Genomic DNA, 20,013 nt, shown 5'->3' with positions numbered 1-20,013 from the left:
AGTGAGCTGCTTCAAGTAATATCATAAATTAATGTCAAAGCCAAGACAAGGGCTCACACATAACATTAAAACTAAAGTCACAGATAATTCTCAAATAATCAATATTTGACTTTTGAATTATGTAATAAGATATGTCTATAAAACCTGTATATGTACATACACACCTTATGTGATTATAAGCTCTCCAAGTCTACCCAGAAGTTTTTGTCCAGGTGTATGAAATCAGTAATTGTCCAACATCCCAGTAATTATTCTAGTTAAATCATGCTTTTGATTGTTCACCACATATGTAAACTATCTTGTACTTCCTTGCCTTTGCATAGAATACTTCCCTTGTTTGGAATCCTTTCTCTTTTGTGTTTATGAATGAATGAATGAGTGAATGAATGAACATGTTATTGTGACGGTCAATGTAAGAGATATGAGGATTTGACCTAGGGAAGCTGAAATATGAATGAAGACAAGGCTATAAAAATGAGAGTCATGTATTAGGGGGAAAAAAAAAGCAAAATTCTTCAGTTGTTTGTATTTTGGGTGGGAGTAAGAAGAAAGCCTCAAGAACGATGGTAAAGTGATGGAAATATGTGGCTGGAAGAATAGTAGGTCGATAAAAATAAAGTAATTTAGGAAAGGAAAAGTTTTGGAGGGGAAAAGGAATTCTGTCCACGAATATAGGCATATATATATTTATGCAATATTTATATATATACACATATATGCATGTATATGTATATATGTGTGCATATATAATTTTTGAGCATTTTAGCTTTGACTGGGATATCTTTAATACCTCACATTATAACTTGTACATGGCAGAGAATAGTAAATTGTTGATTTGGCTTATAATTGTCAATTGAACAATCAGTTGGAAATGTTCAACAGACGATTAGAGATGTACATTGGATACTCAAGGGAGATATGAGAACTAGATTTTAGTACCAGCTGTATAATATATCTGTTTAGTGTAGCACAGTGTTTGGCACAAAATATATGCTTAATAAATGTTTCTTGATTGATTTTAACAATATTAACCTTTTCAAGCCATTACATTTGTACTATATTGTCCAACATTAAAAGTGTTTGGATGTAGGGAAAGTTTCTTAAAATTTCTAGTTATTCATTTCTGTCTCATCAAACTAAAGTCTGATGGGTTTAATCAATTTCACTGAAAAAGAAAATCAAAGTGTCAAAATTATTGGGACTTTTATGTTTAAGCCTCAGTAACTGAAATGAACAACACAGCAGATCCTTTGATTTTCTATATAATAAAATCTTGATCATCCATATTAAGTTAGGAAATAGAGAAAAGTCCAAATACTGAATAAATTAGCCTGCTCAATTTTGTTGTGCATTTTAGAATCAAAACTTTTAACACAAATGGTGTGTCATCTGGACCTTCCTAGAATTAATATCATACAAATCTAATTTACTCCTTTTCAGAGGAGGCAGCATTTAGATTTGTGATCTAAACATGCCTTTCCTATTGAGGGAATGTCCAGAGGAGAATAGTTGATATTGTTGACAGGAAAATAATCCAGAAAGTGTTAATACAGTAGAGATTAGAAAGGAGTGTGAGGATGGAGGTTATGTAATGATAATTACAAATTATAAATATATAAATAAAAGAAATATAAATATGTAAATAAATATAAAAATAAATAAATTATGAAATACACAATTTTTACCTCCTTCCTTCACCAGCAAGTATCACACAAAATTAGTCACCTATAATCTCAGTAGTGAAATATTTACAGTATCATGAAACATGATTTTAGAAATTTCCATTTTCAGAAGCAGAGTGGTCCATATTTAACTAAATTCTACCCATTTCAGAGCAACATCCCAAAGATTTCCTTTTCATTTTTTCTTTCTATTAGATTTTTTTTTTAAATGTAGGCCTTTCATTTGGACAAAGAACATGAATATTTGTAAACCTAAGCTTATGGCAAAGAAGGTGATATGTGTATAGACAAGAGCACTAAATAGGATATCAGAAGACCTCAGTCTTAATCTGAGACCTATTACTTTGTTTAATGTTAAGAGGATCCATTAAGCTTCTTGGACCTCCTATATTTATAACAAGAGAGGTTTGAAAAGATTGTGCTTATAGATCATTGCAATTTTAAAACTATGATGCCATGAATAGACAATCTTAACTGGATCCTTCTGGTTCTGATTTTTTTTTTTTGTTTTGTTTTTAATTTTTATTTCTATGGGTGGAAGTTTCTAAGTTGCAGTAACTCACTCCACCAATGCAAGGATGAGTTAGTACATCAAAGAAACAATTTCCTTAACTTTCACCTCATGACCTAGAGTCATGTCATTCCAATCTAATCCAATCCAGCAAGCATTTGGTATCTATTCTGTGTAGAGTACTGTGCTGCAAGGTTTGAAAACAGAATGAAAAACCGTCAATCTTCAAGGATCTTACACAGTTCTGGGAAAGACTATCAGCTAAAGTAGTAATTTGACCATGAAACAAGGACAATTTTCTTTTAGGACTAGATGGGCATTGAGCTGTGCTTTGAAAGAGGATAATGATTCCATTTTTGTAAGTTTTCTTCCTCCTGTTTTCATTTCTTTTTCTCCCTGTCCCTCCTTTTTTTGTATGATCTTGATCCATTTCAGTGCCTACAGTTTCTTCAATTGTAGAATGAGGGATTCAAAATAATCTCAGTATCCACTTAAAATGCCTATAACCTATTTTGGAGGCTTGTAAGTTCAACTATACAGAATATATTGCACTCAGAATCATAGTCTTAAAACAAAATTTCAAGTGAGTGTAACAAAACAAACTATTTGAAAATATTGCTAAAACCTGAAATATCAGTTTTTCATAAAATGATTATAGAGATACTCACATAGTCCATCTCCCTTATTTTATTATTAGGACTCACTGGATATTGAACAACAAATCATTGATTTAATAGGGATAAGAACTAAACTTTGCTTTGTACTACCTCAAGCCTCTTTCAGATCTTTATGTCATTAAGACATTGTTGCCATTTTTATCCCCATGCAACTCCAAATATTAATCTTTAATACAGAGCAAAGTGAGCCTAATTTTTCCTTATTGGAAAGAAGCATTCCCAAAGAACAGTCACACTCATCTTACAGTGTTGGTGAAATCCCCTCAGGTGAAATCATCATTTTTAGATCAAAAATCACTCTCAAATTTTTTTTTTTAAGAGCAGAATTCCCCAGAGCAAGCAGTTGGGGAGCATCAAAATGCTTCTCTCAAGAGTTGCTTAATCCTTCCAAAGAGAATGTCTGCCTGCTGTGGAGATCTAGCTAGAATAATAGTTTGTTCCACTTGTTCCCCCAAGAGACATCTATTATGTGTTAGAGCTCCTCAGACTTGTCCCTTTACCAAACTTTTTTCCTAGACTCCTAAGCTCACATCTTCGCAAGTTATAATGGTAATAATCAAATTGGGAGGCAAAAGGGACTCGGTTATTCCCCCCAGAGACTTCTAGCACATCCCAGTTTTTAGACTGAAGTGATAACTGATTTTGTCTGGATTCCTGGATCTTTTTTTATTCCTTGTTAGGATGTCTTCTTGCATTATTCTTGACATTTATATAAATAAAATTAGGTAAACCCTCTGAGGGAAAAAGATATCCATTTCCAGCATGAATAAGACTCTCTATTGGCAACTCAGCAAAGGATTACGTGTTCCTGCATGTCAGTGCCCATAAGCAGCCCTTTGAAAGATATAGCGTAGGAAGGAGAGATTTCTGTAAGGATAGTGATGAGAAAACCAAACAAAACCTCTTTGAAATTCAGATATTGTAGAAAATAGTTTCTACTACATACATATCACTTATCTTTCACAATTTAAACTGCTACTACAAAGCAATAATTAGTGATTTTTTTGTAGATGGCAAATACTTCTGTAGAGTTAAGGATATAATTCTAGATTGGTTCCAGTAAAGAACTTATTAAGAATACTGTTGTGGAAAGGAGAATGTTAGCCATCAGAACAAGATTCCTATTTTAATTAATTTTATTTTTAAATAAGTATTGAACCTGATTTCTGTATTCCCACCAAAAAAAAAAATGCTGTCTGTACCCTCCAGATTTTTCACCCTGGAAATAGCATAGAGCAAACTGCCCTAGTTATGTTCCTCTCCTGTTTTCCTAACTAGAAAAAAAATTAAACCAGTATTACAATCAGATGAAAAATAAGAGGGAGTTCTTTAACTGCTTTCCCCCAGCTGTGGCTACATGATCTCTCAGACATGAACAAAACTGGTTAGTGCAGTCAAGGAATTAATCAATTTGTTTTTAAAGGAATGAACTAACATATCAATTGAATGTTTCGTGACAACTTAAGAACAATACACCACATCCTTTGTTTAAAAATCTCATTTTAGAAATATTGTGGAATAGACATCATCCAGAGGTCATCCAGATAGCAGAACTGGAATTCAATTTTTTTTTGTTGTTGTTGTGCTGTTGCTGTTTTGTTTAGATTTTCTCACCAGTGCAGGCTAGTGTGTTTATTCAGAGAAATTGAGCTGGTGAACATAGAAATCTGAGAAGACAAAGATAAACAATTGCCTCTGCATAGAATCTTAGAATGGCAAAACAAGAAAGATAATTAAATATATTCTAGGTAACCCTTTGCTTCACAAATCAGAAAACCGAGGACATAAATCTTTATAACATATAAAGACTTGAAAATCAGACCTACTGGCTTGAAATGCTCGAATATTAACTGGAGATTTCCCCAGGATTTAAGGCATGGAAGTAGTCATATACTGCCCCTGTTCTAGGAATCCAGTACCTACTTCTATAATAGGAAGATTAAGTGACTATTTCTGCAGCAAATACTAAATCCCTTCCTACAACTTCTTATTCTCTCATTAGACACACCATTTTTTTTGGTAGGGAGGGGAGGTCTTCACTTGATTCTCTATCATTCTTCAACTAAAATGTAAGGAATATCATCTCAAGCCTTTTTTTGGGTCAAATTTTTAATAATTCTCATTAATGGATAGGGGGAAAATATAGCAAGACCATAAAAACTGGATAGCTTCCCCTCCCCAAAGTTGAATGTATACACACACACACACAAATATATACATGTTATCTATGTGATAGTTATATGTTGTATCTATCACAATAGATACAGATCTATATATAGATACATTGTAAATAGCTTATGAAATATAAAGATAAATATATGTTTAATTAAGGGGGTGTGTGTGTATTTGTGTGTGTGTGGTGTTTGTATTTGTGTGTTTGTGTGTGTGTGTGTGTGTGTGTGTGTGTGTGTGTGTGTGTGTGTGTAGGAACTGATATTAATAATTGAGGAGATCAGCTGAGAGCCTTAGACTGATGTAATAGAGATTAGGATAAGTGTGGTACAAGAAATCGCATTTGAACCAAACTTCGAACCAAACAAAAAAGTTGCTCTGATGCAGAGGCAAGGAGGGATAATATTCCAGACACAAAATATATACTGTGTAAATTCAGAGATAGAAGATGCAATGTTATATACCAAGAATAGAAAACTACTTTTGCTGGAATATAGAATGTGTTAATATGAGTAATGTTGAATAAATCAGAAATGATGTTCTAGAGCCAGCTTGTATAGGACCAGATTATAAAGGGCTTTTAATGCCAAAGAGAGGCATTCTTGCAATTAAGCCACTGGATTTTCTTGAGGGGGATAATGAGATAATTAGATTGAGTTTTAGAAATTTAAATTTGATAGTGCTTTGGTAAATAGGGGGCAGCTCTTTTTGTTGTTTTAGTTTAGATTGGGAAAAAAAAAATTGACACCTTTTATAATAATATGGTTGGTTCCTATTTGAATGGAGATGAGTACAAGATAATAAAGATAATAAAAATTATTTTTTAAAAAGCAAATATTTATGTGATTTTATATAGCATTTTACATAATGTTAGGGAAAAATAGTATTCCAATAGGATATTATTATAACTTTGGTTATACCAATTGGTTATTAACTTTCAGCTTTCTTCCAAAAACATTTTACCCTATGGGACATTTTATATTTGGGTGGTCCCTTGAAAAATATTAGAAGATATTTTTAAAGCTGGATTATATATAAAGGTGAACAAATCCATATGTGATTACTCTTTTTTCACACACTGATAAAAATAATATTCATTTAAATTTTTTTCTTATTTTTAAAATTGTGAAATTCATTAGTTCTTTTTATTTTTCTTTTCCTGAATTAGATATGTGTGTGCTACAATCAATTCTGGATGATATTTTAGTCTATTTTTAAAATATGAATTATCTAAGTTTTCCGTCTTACCCTTCCAAGTTGGGATATTCTGGTATTAATTTGTAGATTGCAGCCTCAGGAAAATAGTGAAAATGAATCTGAAAACTCTCCATTTTATGTAATTTTGTCAATTTGGAAGATAAAGCTATTAAACTTATTGGCAGAATAGATTGCAGATCTTGTTTATCATTTATGTCTGCTTTCGATTTCTTGTGGCTCAGTTGAGAATAAAGGGAATTTAGATATACCAGTAGTGCTTTTGAGCTGGGATTTTGTGTTCACTTCTGGATTTGCTCATCTTTCGACTTTAGCTTTTCATAAACAAGTGATCACTGTTACCTTAAAGAAAAGAGTTTCTGAGGTTTGAAACAACTCATTCCAGTTTTGTATTCCCAATACACAGAACTAATCCACAGCTTCCATGGAATAGTATTTAATCCTTTTGGCTGGAAGATTGTCTGATTCATTTCACTTATATTGTCACATGACAAAAATATTTCAGAATTATACCATTTCCCAAGTTCTTTCTCAGTAAAAGGAAAAAAAAAATCACACACACACACACACACACACACACACACACACACATATATATATTTTTTTCTCATATGCCTCACTCAAAGCATATATTCTGTTTTATTTCTGTTTTAAAGTATTCTTTGCCTAGGGTACCCATATGTCTGCTGATGGATAGCTCCTTGTGTTTAAAGTCTCCTTGGTTTCTTGGACTCTATAGGCTATTTTGAATGATTATTTCCAGTCTGATTTAAATGATTCATATGCTATCATTTTTTTTATCCCAATCCCAGGAAAGGTACCATTTTCTTTTATACAGACTTAGCAAATGGGACATGTTTCTTGATGTCTGACCTAGATGGCCATTGAAAACCCTTGCAATCCAGAAATTCTTTGATTCTGTGTTTTCATTCTCTCAAACTACATTTCCTGAGTCTTCATTGAACCATCCCTTCTTTGATGCCCTGTAAGCATCAGTTTCACATGTTTTCATCTTTTCTCCTACTTTTTGAAGTCAAATAATTCTTACTTATCTTTTTTCACTTTTCCCATCTCATAAATATTTCTAGCATCTCATTTTACCTCTGTTCTCTGAATACTCTTTTTTCAGTCAATGACTTGCCCTAGACTATAAACAGGAATCTAACATCTGTCTTATCAGTACCAAATAATTTAACCTTTTCCCTTGAGATTTATGTTACAATGCAGTTGGATGAATGGGGAAGGAGGAGTGGGCTAGACAATCTTGGGAATTTCCACTCAGCATCATCCCAGAAGAACATTAACTTACTTTTCTCTTGTTTAGCCCTTGCCAAAATGTGAGATCCTGCATCAAGAGAAGCAATATCATCCCTCCCTTTTGGGAGGCTCACACTTTAAAATCTGTGTTATCAAAGCCAATCATCATTTGCTTTGCTACTCAACAGCAATTCTTTTGGCCAATGGAATGGTGACTGTAACCTAATAGGTTAAAATCAGAAAAAAAGACATCCCAATTATCTATGCACAATTAGCCAGTCTTTAAATACATCTGTGAAAGGTTCTTTTGGAACAAACAAAAATCATATGAAAGAAAGGTTGGCACCTGACTTTTAATCATGAGCCCTGCTGAGCTTTTCATCTAGATGATTCCTCCTCAAGTCTTGTTTCCTACTTAGAAAATAAAACAATTCAAAAATTCAAAACTGATATTCAGTCTTTGACCATCAAGATATAATATTTCCACTGGATATTTGGAATCCTTCTAATTCGTAGCTTCACAAAGAATTATATTTGTTCGTTCAAGACCATTAAGCATTCCCTGCACTGAGATAGAAACAGGATATTGATAAGTGGGATCAAGATTAGTCCGTACCTGGATGGCTGTGGAATTTTCAGTCATAAAAAGAAACAGATAAAATTTGATTCTGTCACAGTATTCTAGGGGAAAAAGTACTTGAATTCAGAGATTTCTAACACAACTAAAGGCATCATTGCAAATTTCACACTCGATCATATCTAATTCAACACTTCACCCAAAAATCCAGCACAGTTCACCCCTAGGTATTATTTTGATTCAGCCTAGTTTTGCATTGGGGTCCTGAAGTCATTGTTCAACAATTAAAGTAGATTTTTGTTAGGAAAGAGCAAAAATACCTTGAAATCCATTTTAGATGGTGTGATATATTCATATCTTGCTCAAAGTGGACAAAAATTTTAAATTTATTCAAAAAATCTTTTAGATTCAAAGTCAAATTGTTTGGTTGTGAGGAGAAGACTATAATCATTTTGGCATGTCCTGGGGGACTACCCAATACAGAAATGTTTGCTTAAGCTCAAAAATTCACACACAGGAAGGGTCACATAAATAAAAGTAAATATTTAACATTTTGTTTACAAAAGATAAATGATTGTGCCATTTATTGGCCACACTAAAATAAGCTACTACTCTCTTTATTTAAGAGAGATATGATAATATTTCCAAATCAGAATGTATTTGGAATTTAATGCTTTTGGATAATTTAGACTGTATTCTTCCCTTGTCTATATTTTCATATATTTTAGAAAGTTTTCCTTGAAAAATATATATAATTAATGAATTAGTTTTGGTAACAGCTGATTTTCAGTTAAAAGGAACACTGAATCGAGATAGCTCTCCATTTTGAATAACTTGACAGATTCTATCAATGATGAAGGCCCTAGTCATCTTTCATTACATTGCAGATCTGCAAATCATAATTGGAACTCTCTACTCACAGTGAAGTATTATTTCAATGGGGAGATTTTAAAGGAATCCACCACGGGTGGTTACAAGTGCCCTCCATTTGAGAGCACTCCATCGCATACTTTTTGAAACCTCCAAAAGTTTTTTTTTTTTTTTTGTTTTGTTTTGTTTTGTTTTGTTTTTGTTTTGTTTTGTTTTTGAGGATGAAAATGACTTTCTACTTAATTTGACTTTTGATAGTGTTCCTCCCTAGATCATATTGTGGTAATCTGCCATTCTGTCTATTTCCCTTATGGGATTAGACATGGCACTGCATAAAAGTCATGTCTGTACAATTATTGCAAAATCAAGAGGCAAACTGATCACTGTGATTCCTTAGGCCTCATTAAATTAATATCTTACTTAGAGAAGCTAAATATCTTGCCATCATACTTAATTTTTCTATGGTTTTTGTAGAGAGTCCTATTTATATTTTCTCACAAATATACAGGGTGCCCCAAATTTTTATATGTTTTAATAACATTATGCAACTTATTTAATTAAAATCATTTAGTTAGCTTATTCTAATTTAAACTCTACATAGATTAAGGGAGAATTATGTATCAAGACTAATCGATTTTTGACAACACACGTACATATACAGGCTCACATGCTAAATACTTGCCAACATTGACAGTATTATTTTGCAATGAATGGCACTTTTGGAAGAACTCTCTTAAAATGGCTCATGGGCATTATTGATTTGTAAAACTCAATGCCCTTCACGCAATCTGAGCATCTTAAAAGAAGAATAACTAAAAGTTTCACTAGCAGCAATCAATGAATTAAAACACCATTGATTTCTATGAAAGAGGTGAGTATCCTTTTGGCCCCATTTCACAGCTGGGCATGCAGAGGCTGAATAAATTGCTGAAGGTCACGCAGCAGGGCAGTGGAACTTCTAACAACAGCATCTAAAATTCCTAGCTTCTCGTTCCAGGCTTTAAGAGCTGTGGCCCATGCTTTCTTTCTTGGTGATCTTCAGAACTTTAATTAGGACCTTCCATCCCAGTACTCCACCACCTATGCCTTGATGTGCCTTATAAGGCACAATACTTCTTCATCCTCCTTCCAGATGGTGGATATCAAGGTTCAATGGCAGCCAGCAAGTGGAGTTCAAATCATAGGATATCTTTATATAAAGAACTCATGTGTCTCTTACTGAACTTAACTCTTTCATAACAAAATTCCTCCCTCTAGTTCTTCCCTGTCCCATCCTCTGCCTACCCCTTTTCACCCTTACCCTTCCCTTCCTCCCCCTCTCCCAAACTAGGGTATCGTTTTTCTCTTGCTCTCTCTCTCACTCTCTCTTTTCTGTATCTCTCGGAAATCAGACAGGAGTTCAGAACACTTTCACTACCTTTTATGAGGTAGATTGTGATGTCATAGATGGGGGCAGGGCTAGTCAACTTTCTACCCATCTACCAACCTGTGCTGAGGGAGCTCTGCTCGGGAGTGGAAGCAGTGATTCTTCCATGGTGAGTAACTTCACTTTCTAATCTTTCTCTCATTGGTAACACTAGTCACAAAGGCATGGAGGGGGTCTGAGGGGTGCGTGGGTGAGTCTATCCAGGCCCTTATTATCATTGGCCAACATTGGGTGGTAAAGAGACTTTCCTCTTGTTTCTTTGTTTTGATCAAGAGTCCTAGTATCTGGTGACAATCTTCTACCATAATCCCATTGTTAATGCTGCTATTCCTAATGACAAAATCTTACTTCTCAGTGATGGCCATACCACTTGAGCTCTGAGCTCAATTTAGACTTGAAAAGTATCTCACAACTAAGAGTAGTGGATTTCATTCATTAGTTGCCCTGGTAGCTTATGGAATAAACTGGAGGGCTAGGATAATTCCTCCCCCTCCCAGATTTCCTGGGTGACTATTATAGAAAGATGTCTGCCAGAGATTCAGTCTGCTGCCTTTCACAGTCTAGTAGAGGAATTTTAATATAAAGAAACTGAAAATAAAGAAAAAGTAAAAACACACAAAAAAGATTCTGACTCAAATAAACATGTTGAAATTCAAAACTTGAAGAATAGTTCTTTTCTCCACATATCAGAGTTAAGCAGAGGATATTTCCAGATATTGTCTCTATTTTATTAACCACAGACATATCAAGATTTTGAGTTTCTTTAAACAGAATTGTTTCAGACTATATTTGCTCATGGAGGATGTTATTCCATATGTTATTATTATTATTGCTTTTATTATTATTACTATTATTATTTTGCATTATTGCTTCTGGTTTTATTGATTAGCATTTTATGAATTGTTCAACATTTGGGGAAAAACAAACAAAATGGTGATAATTACTACATTCTCCATCTCCCTTTTCTGTCCCTTGGGTCCTTATTACAACTGTATAGGTATCAGTATTATTACAAAATGGTAGAACAGGGTTCTTTATTGTAAAAATGGAGTCTGTCACTTTGGCATAGAGAAGAATACATAAGTCAAACAATTAGAATCCAAATCAAATTCTTTTGAATTATAAAGAGGGGAAAGAATGTATTATTTGATCTTTGTTTTGTATCTTAAAACTTTTGACTATGATTGAATAGCAGTATGAATTTTTGCTAGAAGTGAAGGAATGAGCAAAACTTTGTTTTTTAAAAAAAAAGAATACTACCCTCCCTACTCCAACATTTAAAATTCCATCATTCCATAGTATCACTGACCCAAAGATCAAGTGAGACGAATCCATTTATATGAAAGACTCAGTTTCCTGGGGTAGGGCTTTACTAGTCCACCCTTTGTCTTCCATGCTATTTGATATAAAATAGAATTTCTGTTGATAACTCAACAAGGCACACACATAACACACACAAAAACACAAATAGAATAGTAACTTGGCTCTTTGAATCCTCACACAATAGCAAGAGGTCAGTTATCGGTATCACATGAACAAAAAATACCATGGACTAACAGAGGAGACGAAAGGAGTAGGATTGATTCCCCCATCCCACAAAACATACTCTACACTCCTTCTGGTGCATTCTTTTTCCCCATCTTCTTCCAAAATGAAATTTCACCAGAGAAATGTCTCATCTGATTAGCATGTTGTTAATAAATAGTTCAAATAAACTCCAAATTATAGTTATCCATTAATAAATCAACAATTTATTAAGCATTCTTGTTAGGTACTGGCCACCTAAGTAGAAATGATGCTCCTATTATGTAATAGTTATTCCCATAGAAAATTATTCATCATATATGTATTTTCAAGACAACGTTCTTTAGTTCATATTGACATAATAATAAAATCTTTCTAATATTAAAACAAAAATAAAAAGCTCCTAGAGGTAAAATTGATTCTATATTAAATGCATAGGTAAGCATTTTATGTAATTAGCACATAGATTAAACAATGAACTTCTAGTGTGCTTTGTCAACATCTTGTTAACAATTTCTTAAAAAAAACAAAAAAACAAAAACACTTTCCTACTTTTTGCTCAGCAGATTCTTTTTGTAAATAGAAAGGATCAACCCAGGTCAGAAACTGTGTGAATTGCCAGAAATCCTGAGAAAACAAAGTTTAAAATATGAACATTTTATTGTATTTGCAAATAAATTAACCAAGCTAGCATTAACTCCCTTGATGTTCACATCTGAACAGAACTGAGAACAAGCAGCCAAAGTTTCATCTCCCTCTTTGTATTTTGATTCCTTCATCAATAGGCAATTGCCCTCCTTGGCCATTGGGATTTTCAGTGCTGGTACCAAGGGACCCTGTGAGATCTGCCTTCTAGTTTAGTTCCCATGGGACTCCCAAGTGTCTATTTTTGTTTGTTTGTGTGTTAGTAATTTGTTATTTAACATGGCAAAGTAATCATTGACAAAGTGATAAAAAGAAAGACCCAAGAGAGACAAATGTTAAAACAAGCAGGACTCCCCTTCCATTCAAATGGGTTGTAATTACAACTGAGGTCAGTATCATCAATATTATCACTTCAGTTGTAAAACCCAAGCAATGACTCCACTGGGGAAAGTATTTATCCAAGTATGCCAGGGTATTGGTTAGACTTTGGGAGAAAGATTTTACAGTAAACCATGGGCTTAGCAGAACTTGCATCCCAAATGTAGATGATCAACATATTTCATGGGGTACTAAGTTGATGTTCCCCCAGAAGCCTTTCCTGGACACCAAGAATAGAGTTTCAGTCCATCTGTGAGTACAAAACTTTCCCAGAGATCCTCCATAGTAAAAGCATTCCGTATGTATTCATAGTTCAAGTTGTTAATTTTTTCTTGTCAATCCTTCATACAGATACCAGGTAAGGATTGCTTATGTTTTACAAACATGGAACATGGCCATCTCTAAGCTTCGTGAGTTAAGAACAGTTTTGTGGTGCAGTTGTGCAATGGGAGGTTATGTCAACAGAATGTGATCTTCATGCATGCAGTTCCTATACTCTGTGTGCATGATCTTATTTCTGGTTCTGTAAAGGTTTTCTTTCGATTTTGTGTGGGTTATAGAGTGGTCACTTTCTCTTTTAAAGACTAAAAGACAACCCAGTAGTCAGTTGTAGTAGAACATACTGGACAGTGCTCTGAGTTCTATTGTTAATAAAATAGCAATTATTTATGTATAATTTATATATATATAATTATTATATTATATGTTTATAATATATTATAAATAAAGATATATTATATACATATAAGTATATTATATATAAATATATATTATATACATTTATATATATATATATGTATATAACACTATATATAAATGTATATTATATATACATGTATACATATATTATATATTACATATATACATATATTATACATTTACATATATATAAGAACCTACTATGGGTCAGGAACTTGATGGGTGCAAAGGATGCAAGTACAAAAAGTGAAATAATCTCCATCCCCAAGGAAATTAAACATTTCCTGCCTTTCCTTTCTCCTTTCCCCATTAATAAATAACAATATTTAGGAGATATGGTTTACCTTTTATGAATATCCAGATATTTTCTTTCTGCCACATCTGCCAAAGTAGTCTGCCAGCTCACTGTGCTTGGATGGGCATGTCATAAATACAGTCCTGTTAATCTTTGGCCAGGACAATAGCTTGCTTCATTGACTACAAGTCTAGCTTCTGAGTGCACCTATCATAAGTAGGTGATTCTAGATAACTATATGAGCTTAGGCAAATCACTTCACTCCAAGCTTCCCTTTCTTGTATAAAATAAAGATAATGTTCTCTAAGGCTCTTTCCACCACTAAATTATTATTATTGTTAAGTTGTGCCTGACTTTGTGATCCCACATGGAATTTTCTTGACAAAGATACTGGACTGGGTTTGCCATTTCTTCCTCTAGCTCCTTTTACAGATGAGGAAATTGAGGCAAACAAGATGAAATGACTTGCCAAGCTTGTAAGTGTCTGAGGTCAGATTTGAATTGAATAAGATTGGTTTTCCTGACTCCAGGACTAGTGTTCTATTCACTATGGCTCCCCTCAATTGTCTTAAATGATAGGTAGCATTTTACATTTGTAAAGTGCTTTACACAGATTGTTCTATTTTCTTCATGCAAGCAGCCCAGGAGTTCAGTGCTGCTTTTATATTAATTTTTTTTCCAAAAGATGAAACTAAAACTAAAAGGTGCCAAATAATTCTCCTGGGTAGGATCACTCAGCTATTAAATGTCCTAACAAGAATTCAAATTCAGTTCTTCTTGATTCTAAGTCCAGCACTCTGCTGCACAACCTAGTGCCCATGAAAGTACAAAATTCAATAATAAGCTTAATGATGATGAGGAATAGCATTCAGTGTCTTAAATTTAGAAAAAAAATCACTTTGCAAATATGTCATTGGATCCTCAAAACCATGCTGTGAGGCAGACACTATTATTATTCCAAATTTAAAACTGAGAAAATGGAAAATGAGGAGCTAGTTAAATGACTTATCCAAACTCTGCATTAGTTGATGGAGTATCTGATACAGAATTTGAACTCGGGTCTTTTGATTCCAATTCTAGTGCAATATCCATTTTGTTAACTACCTGCCAGCATTTTATTCATTATGTCATCATGTTGCCCTCCAGTTATAAGTCCACACCCAAATAGGGAGTCCACTCCCCTACCTTGACATTTGGTATTATCTCAAATAGAGATTCAATATATTTTCCATAATTTCCAGTTACATGTTCTCCTCCTAAAAAATAATAGAATGTAAGCTCTTTAAAGGAGAGGGACCATTTCCATTCTTAAACTGAATTCTCTGTCTTGATGGGGATTAAATAAATGCTTGTTGATTCAAATTGAATTGAGGGATATTCTATTCTTACCCCCAAAGGTTCAGGGATAGAATTAATTATTACCATGTCCATATTTGGACCAAATCAAGAGAATTCTCTCTTAATTTGAAAATCCAGAGAAGAGAAGAATCATTTGAAACCTTGAATTACATGATTTTCACCTAGTCTGACTTTAACACTGGTATTGCTTTAGTTCACAATTCCTTTTTCTCTCAGAGGAGTGTGACTTCTGCCAATATGTTTCTGAAAATATTAGGTTTTATTTGAGCATTTTCCTGCCTGGAAGATAAAAAAGAATGAGGTGCCTAAATTTTTTTTCTCCTTAGTTGTTTTGGTTTTGTGCAAATAAACACACTCTTTTCTTGCCAGAAACTGAGGTGCTGTTCCACCTTTGAGCTGTTGACTGGTGAATGCCAGTGGCAGCCTGCCTTCAGAAAATCTCTCTGGTACCATGGGTCTGAACAGCCTTGCCATTGGATGTAAGATATCATGAGTTCTTTCAATTAGGACTTGAGGCCATATGGCTACTTCACATTTTCTTTGCCACTTGCCCTACATTAAAGGTAGCTTGGGATATTTCAAGAGAAACTCAGGAAAATGGTTGCCACCAAGGATGGATAATTCAAGGCTGAAAACAAAACAAATCACATAACTATAGATTCCAAAATGAAACATAATTTGAAGGTCCCAAACTTTTTTGAGGGGAACACCAGCAATATTATCAGGGATTTAGTCATATTAATTATCAATAATATTGTGAACAACAAAATGACAATACTAAATATTTGATATAATTTTATTTGTCAATAATATTACCTAATATCTAATATAAATGTACTTTATTAATAGCATGATATTTACATACATATTACTAATAATTAGCATTTTTAGAATGCATCAAGGTTTGAACAATGCTTTATGTATGTCAACTCATATGGTCGTCACAACAACCCTTGGGGGCAGATACAATGACTATTTCCCTATTTTCTAGATGAGGAAGTTGAGACAAGGGAACATGTCTTAAATTGAAATTTGAATTCAAGCTTTCCTTATCCAACATATATCCTATGTACTGTTCCAACTAGCTTCAGATACACATACACACATCATGTAAACACATACATGCATGTGATATCTCAAAAGTTTTAATAAAATTCTAATTGCACTAAAACTTTTGGAAGAATGTGAATATTTGTTTTATATACATTCTGCACTTTGATTCCTATAAGAAACCTAGTAGGTAAGTACTACATGTATTTTTTATACATATTCTAAAGATAAGCAAATTAAGTCTGAGAATAAAGCTAAATAATTTACCCAGTCATAGGTTTCATGAGTATCTGAAATAGGACTTAAAACCTGAAAATATAAACTTTAAATTTCCAGATTATCACAGATCAAAGTACCCAAGGAAAATTACCCAAGGAAAATTCAGAAGATTTAGGACAATCATATCATTTGAATAATGGGGAACCCGAAGACCAGAGAAATTGTGATTTACCCAAAATAATACAAGTACCACCATGAATTGGGTATAAACTCTTCCAGTTTTGTGTCTCAACTTCTCTATCACAATTCCCAGCTTGTGTTTGCAGAAGAAAAACAGCTGAAATTGTTTGCTATTGTAGTTCTCCCCACAGATTTGAGATCATTGGGCCATAGATCTAGAGGGAGTCTCAGTGGCCATTTTGTCCAACTCTCATTTGTGGATGAAGGAACTTAATCCTGGGTCAGAGAAGTGACTCTTATAAATCAAATAGATTATTAGTATCAGGAGTTTAGTTTTGCATTACCCCAAGCCACTCTCAGAGACTCTTCAGCAAAGATGTGTCTCTGATCCATATAACAGAAGCATAGCATTATAATTGGAACTGGAGACTCCATTTAGCCCAACATAATTGTTTTAAGGAAGACAAAACTGTGGCCCTGAGAATTTAACAGATTTCTCCAAGATGACACAAGTAATTACTACCTACCATGTGCAATATTTGAACCTGGATCCTCTGACTCCAGATGTGTTCTTTCTATTAAACTGTTTTATCATATCAGTAAGGGAAGTTTCCACACTGAGTTTCCCATGTGGTTGAAATCACAGGACTAGACCTTTTCTTTATGAAAGCATATAGCTCTTTAATTAAGGATTCTAAATTATTCATTTCCTATTAACAACAATAATATTTTATAGCCATTCACATTTTAAATGGTTTTGTAAAACCCTTTAACAACCTAGTCTTCCAGGAATAGATGAGATTAAATAATTCTCTAAAGGTCATAAGCTAGAAATCAATGAGTTTGGAGACAAGAAATCTGAATCTTGGCTTTTACTTTTGGCTTTGACTTGGATGGAGAAGGTAATTTAAAATACAGAACTCTCTTCTCCCATTTTTTCATAAACTGCCCTTTTCTGGTTCTAAAGAGGGCTATGACACCTGATTTTGTATGTGTGTTGAGCTGCTGATTTTTATTCCCTGCTTTGGCAGGAGAGTGTGAATCCTGATTGAGTTCCTAGACAAGGGGAGAATGGTTTTGGAAATCTGACACTAAAGTTCTTGGAGAGATCTAGGGAGGGAGTAAGTATGTATGACTCCTGTCTCTATGACCCTTAGAAGATCATCAAGGGTTGGCCATAGTCATCAATTTAGAGATCTCCCTTTGGATTTTCAAAGGTCACTGACAGGTGATGAGAAGTATTTTGGTGGGACAGCCAATAGATAGCATATGGGATGCTTTTTGCCAATATACAATACAGGACCAGATGGGTCTACTCAGAATGTCTACTTTTAATGGTATCAGTCATTTCATTTAATACAAGTAATCGCCATTTCACACTTTTAAAAAAAGAAATCATCTCTTTAGATCAGACTCCTGCTAGGAAAGTAACACATCAGCCTAGGGTGACTTTTCAGTTTGAATGATTTCTGTTTGGTATTGCCTGAAATATTCCTTGGTATGTGTGAGGCTGAAAATTAGCGGCAAGGGATATTTTATATCAGAGCAAAGTGTGAGCAAGGAACTGGAGCTTTTATAGGAGATAATAGGCTTTTCAAAGGAAAGTTAAGAGCTGTAGGAACTCCAGATAACTTTTCATTCAATAGGTTTTCATAGACACAGCTCTAGTTCAAAATAACAGAAGAATTGTGAACCAGTAATCACTTGAAAACAGAAAGTAGGGAGGACACTTAGAATATTTTAATAAATTGGAAGGCAAAGCAACCTTGTCCATGGATGATTTTGCAAGATCTTGGTCCAAGAACAGTGTGAATATGGAATACGGAATATGGGAAAGAGATGAGGGGAAAGGGACATATATTTATTATGCATTAATTATGTGTCAGACACTGTGATAAGAAATTTGAAATGTTATCTCCTTTCATCTTTATAATCATATGAGGTGATTATTATGATCTCCATATTATATTTCAGGAAACTGAGGCAGAAATTCAATAACTTGCCCATGATCCCCAAAGAAGTAAGTGATGAAAGTCACATTTATAGTCATGTCCTCTTGACTCTAGGCTCAGTGGTCTATCTAACTCCCTCAATATAAAAGGAAGCATGGAAAGGGCTTAAAAGTTAGGAGGCCAGTGTTCATTCTTTACCATTCATTCTAATTACCTTTATGATCTTGATTGAATCACTTAACCTGTCAGGAGCTCAGCTTTCCCAGTAAAAGAGAGTTGGACTAGATGGTTTCTCTGACCACATTTATTTCTTTATCTGTAGTCCTATTATTCTTGATATTGCTTTCATCTTCTCATGAAATGTGTTTTTGCCAAGTAGCCTATTGAGTGAAAAATTGAATTTGCCTCCCTAATTTTTAAATGATCAATTTAATTCACTGCTTTATAGTTTCCATTTTAATACAATTTATGAGTTCCATTTTAGAGAGAGGCTAGAACTTTGGGTTTTTCTTTCCTTCTTTCTCTTTTCTTCACCCATTTCAGAAATTCTGGGATTTCTTTCACTGTGGCCTTCGATGACATTTCTGTGTGATTTGGCAATAATGGATGTCCAGCCCTTTGAAAGTCCTCTGTTCTTTGAATTTGTGATATTGAGGGTATCTAGTGTTTCCTTAGTTTCTTTTGTAAGGGAACATTGTATCCTTCATAGAGGCTCTTTGTTGGACCCAGATCCGGGTTATTTCCAATTTTACAGAGAAGTAAAGCTCATAGAATAGAGTCTCTGTGAGTTGGGTTATAGATCATGCTTTAACTCGGTTAGCCTGGAACTTGGACAGGAATGACCCCAGTGAGGAGGAGGCCTGCCCTCAGAGCCATGCCTCAAACTCAGCCACAGACTCAGAGCATCTCTGATTTAGAAAGGACCTCAAAAGTCCCAATTACTTCTGATCAAGAAACCAATAGTCTCAACCTGAGGGCTTCGTCTAGAAAAAGCCACTTTGTTTTGAGTCAACCTTAATTCTACTAAAGTGATTCTATGTAATGATTCTGATTTTTAGAATGATTAAAATCTGCCATTTTATGTTCATCCATTCTTTGCTCTGCTCCCTGGGCTCAAGGTGAGCCCTCTTCCAAGTGACAACTCTTCAAATACTTGATAAAAGTTCCCATCCTCACTTTTCTATAAACCACCCCTCAGTTTCCTCCTCTCTACATTAATGCTTTAGCTGTTCCTTCCATGGAGGGAACTAAAGACTATTCACCTTAATTATTGCTGCTTTTGGGTGTTCCAACTTATTTATACCTTTTCCAATCAGTAAAATCCA

The 20,013-nt window shown here is 34.1% G+C and overlaps 1 protein-coding gene across 1 annotated transcript in view; it reads left to right on the top strand.

Moving 5' to 3' along the window:
* The window catches only part of CTNNA2 (catenin alpha 2), a 1,514,496-nt gene that overhangs the window by 1,470,075 nt on the left and 24,408 nt on the right, over positions 1-20,013 (top strand). The window contains 1 exon segment of the mRNA XM_074285480.1: positions 10,353-10,496. Within this exon segment, the coding sequence (XP_074141581.1) occupies positions 10,353-10,496 (144 nt within the window).

This window comes from Sminthopsis crassicaudata, chromosome 2 (genome assembly GCF_048593235.1).
Source record: "Sminthopsis crassicaudata isolate SCR6 chromosome 2, ASM4859323v1, whole genome shotgun sequence".
Lineage (NCBI taxonomy): Eukaryota > Metazoa > Chordata > Mammalia > Dasyuromorphia > Dasyuridae > Sminthopsis > Sminthopsis crassicaudata.
This window is presented reverse-complemented; position numbering and strand designations above follow the sequence as displayed.